Source organism: Halyomorpha halys, unplaced genomic scaffold (genome assembly GCF_000696795.3).
Source record: "Halyomorpha halys isolate HHAL.00 unplaced genomic scaffold, Hhal_1.1 Scaffold228.1, whole genome shotgun sequence".
In the NCBI taxonomy this organism is placed as follows: domain Eukaryota; kingdom Metazoa; phylum Arthropoda; class Insecta; order Hemiptera; family Pentatomidae; genus Halyomorpha; species Halyomorpha halys.
The window spans coordinates 405,827-408,270 of record NW_027107268.1 but is presented as its reverse complement, the minus strand read 5'-3'; the positions used below and the strand labels follow the sequence as shown (position 1 = coordinate 408,270).

The window sequence follows — 2,444 nt, the reverse complement described above, 5'->3', positions numbered from 1 at the left end:
AGCATAGATAAATAAAGTATTTCTCTCTTCACTAGATTAAAATAAAGAAATTTAAAAAGGATGAGTTTTTCACTACAACTCATTAAATAAATGCGAACTCATCCAGTAAGGAACCAATAATATTAAGATTTCAATTTTCTAAATCTAATGGAGGGGAGGTTTCACTTGTTAATATTTAGTTTTTTGACTATTGGCAATGTTGCCATGGATACGATCCTTATTCTTCAATGAACCATTGATAAATAAATACCGTATCCATGGCAATTTGAGCTGGTAGTTTCAACTAAAGCTAATTCTTCCCCAACCCTTCCCAGTTATGACCGTATTAACCATAATTTTCGTTTTATTAACAAAACATTATTATAATACCCAGGCAACAATACGATCAAAATATCTGTGAGGCTGTCGTTTGTGCCAACAATTTACAGTTTAGTGGTTATTCGTTATCAACATTTTAGGCAGCCATGTGGAAAGGGTTTAGAGAACAAACTGTGGTCTGTCCCAATATCAAGTATCTTCTCTGCGGTTGTCTCTTCACATCACACTCGAGTGAAAACGGAAGATATTTGGCACAAAGTTTACCTAGAACTTCATTATTTTTCTATAGAAGAGGCTTCTTCATGAAATTATCACTCTTTATAAACAGAATTTCATTCTAATAATATTAAAAAAAAAAAATTAGATACATTCTCACTTACATACAAATATACGCACTCAGCCTCTATTTCAGAAGCCTCAGACAGAACCCTAATTATAATGATCAGTAAAGGTCTTGGGTCTATTTTTTTTTTCTCACAGAACGGACACATCAAACCTCAGCTAAGTAATTCACTGTATACCTTCAAGTACCAAAGGTAGAAAAAGGTTTTACTCAATTTGATTTATTTAACATATATGTAATGCAATTTACTAATTCATGTTTTATTTTCGGCTTTAGAGCAATCGAAATAAATAAATAAAATTGGGTCCATTGTCGTTTTATTCTTATAAAAGGATTGTAGAAATCAAGAGAGCATAACTGAAATGAGGCCTAAGAAAGAGAAAGAATTATAAGAGAAACATAAGGTGTCATAGACATTGTACTTCGTACTTTCCGGGAGGAGAAAGCTGTTTAGAACTCATGGAACACTGTTTAGGATATTTCAGTGATGTCTCAATTATTTGTCACTATTAGTACCTCGAAACTAATTTTTAAAAAGCTGAAATATAATATAATATTAGACTTGATATATAATGGAAATATAATATAGCAATGGACTCACCCTTGCTTGGCCGCCTTGAGAAAGACCTCGAAGTCCCGCGGCGAAGTGGACAAGGCCTCGCACAACTTCCTTAGCCCGCACGGCCCAAGGCTGCCCTGCTGAAGAGATCGATGGCCGCTGGGTGTCTTCGCGGTTCCTTCAGATCTGTTCCACACAGAGTAGATCAAATGATAAAGCTTTATCGGAAATTTATCTTACTTACTATTTGTTAGTTTTCAAATTTTTATCTTGGATAAAGAACATGAATATAGTCATCGGGGTTTCTCCTATTGTCAATGATGTCCCAGGCTCGATTAGCATTCCCCTTTTTATGGAGAATTTCGAAATATAATTGAGTAGTTTTATTTAATAGGTTTTTAATGTTATTTTTATTGACTTATCATCTTTTTATTTTTAACTAACAGATTCGATAATGCTTTGCTATTGCTATATTAGAGGATGTACATACATTAATTGAACGCTATTGAAACTTCTATATCAATTAACGTATAGATGAAGTGATAAGATGGTAACTATAGTAGCATAAATAGTAATAGCTAACATTGATATAAAATATAATCCGAAACAAGAAATAAAAGAGATAGTTGACCGCAGATTAATAAGTGGAGAAGATAGTTGGGGGCGGGGGGGATGCGGTTAGCAAAAAAAAAAACACAAATAAACAAAAAATTATTTATTTGTGCTGATGTTTAGGCAGAATTTCTGGCCATATCCCCACAAATAAAATATAACGATATTTTTATATTTTTATGCAATATTATTTATATATATTTTATATAACTTTATTTATATTATCGGAGACATAAAATACAACGTTTTCTTTATTTGAAACAAATATTTCGCCCTTAAAAATGCATTAAATCTTAGCAGAGGAACTGCTTTCCAAAGGTTGTATTGAGCTAAGAATTGGATAAAATGAAGAGGAGTTATGAACGATTATACGAACAATGGTCACCGGAATAAAAAAAATAAAATAAAATCCTTCAAATAAATCAATGTGAAAAATTTCTAATTTTAATTTCTTTGAAATGTGATATTTGAGAATTTGAGAAGACGCTTAAGTGGAATATCATTTGCTTCTTCCTTCCAAAAACGTTTTGTTGATCTACTTTATTAAAATGTACATTGTATTTTAATTTTTAGTGATCAAAAGTAATTTAATAGAATCATTAGTATTTTTTT

The 2,444-nt window shown here is 31.5% G+C and overlaps 1 protein-coding gene across 1 annotated transcript in view; it reads right to left on the bottom strand.

Moving 5' to 3' along the window:
• Positions 1-2,444, bottom strand: part of LOC106679874 (uncharacterized) — a 36,246-nt gene that overhangs the window by 10,467 nt on the left and 23,335 nt on the right. The window contains exon 5 of the mRNA XM_014419259.3: positions 1,263-1,406. Within this exon, the coding sequence (XP_014274745.1) occupies positions 1,263-1,406 (144 nt within the window). The remainder of the gene's footprint in view (positions 1-1,262; positions 1,407-2,444) is intronic.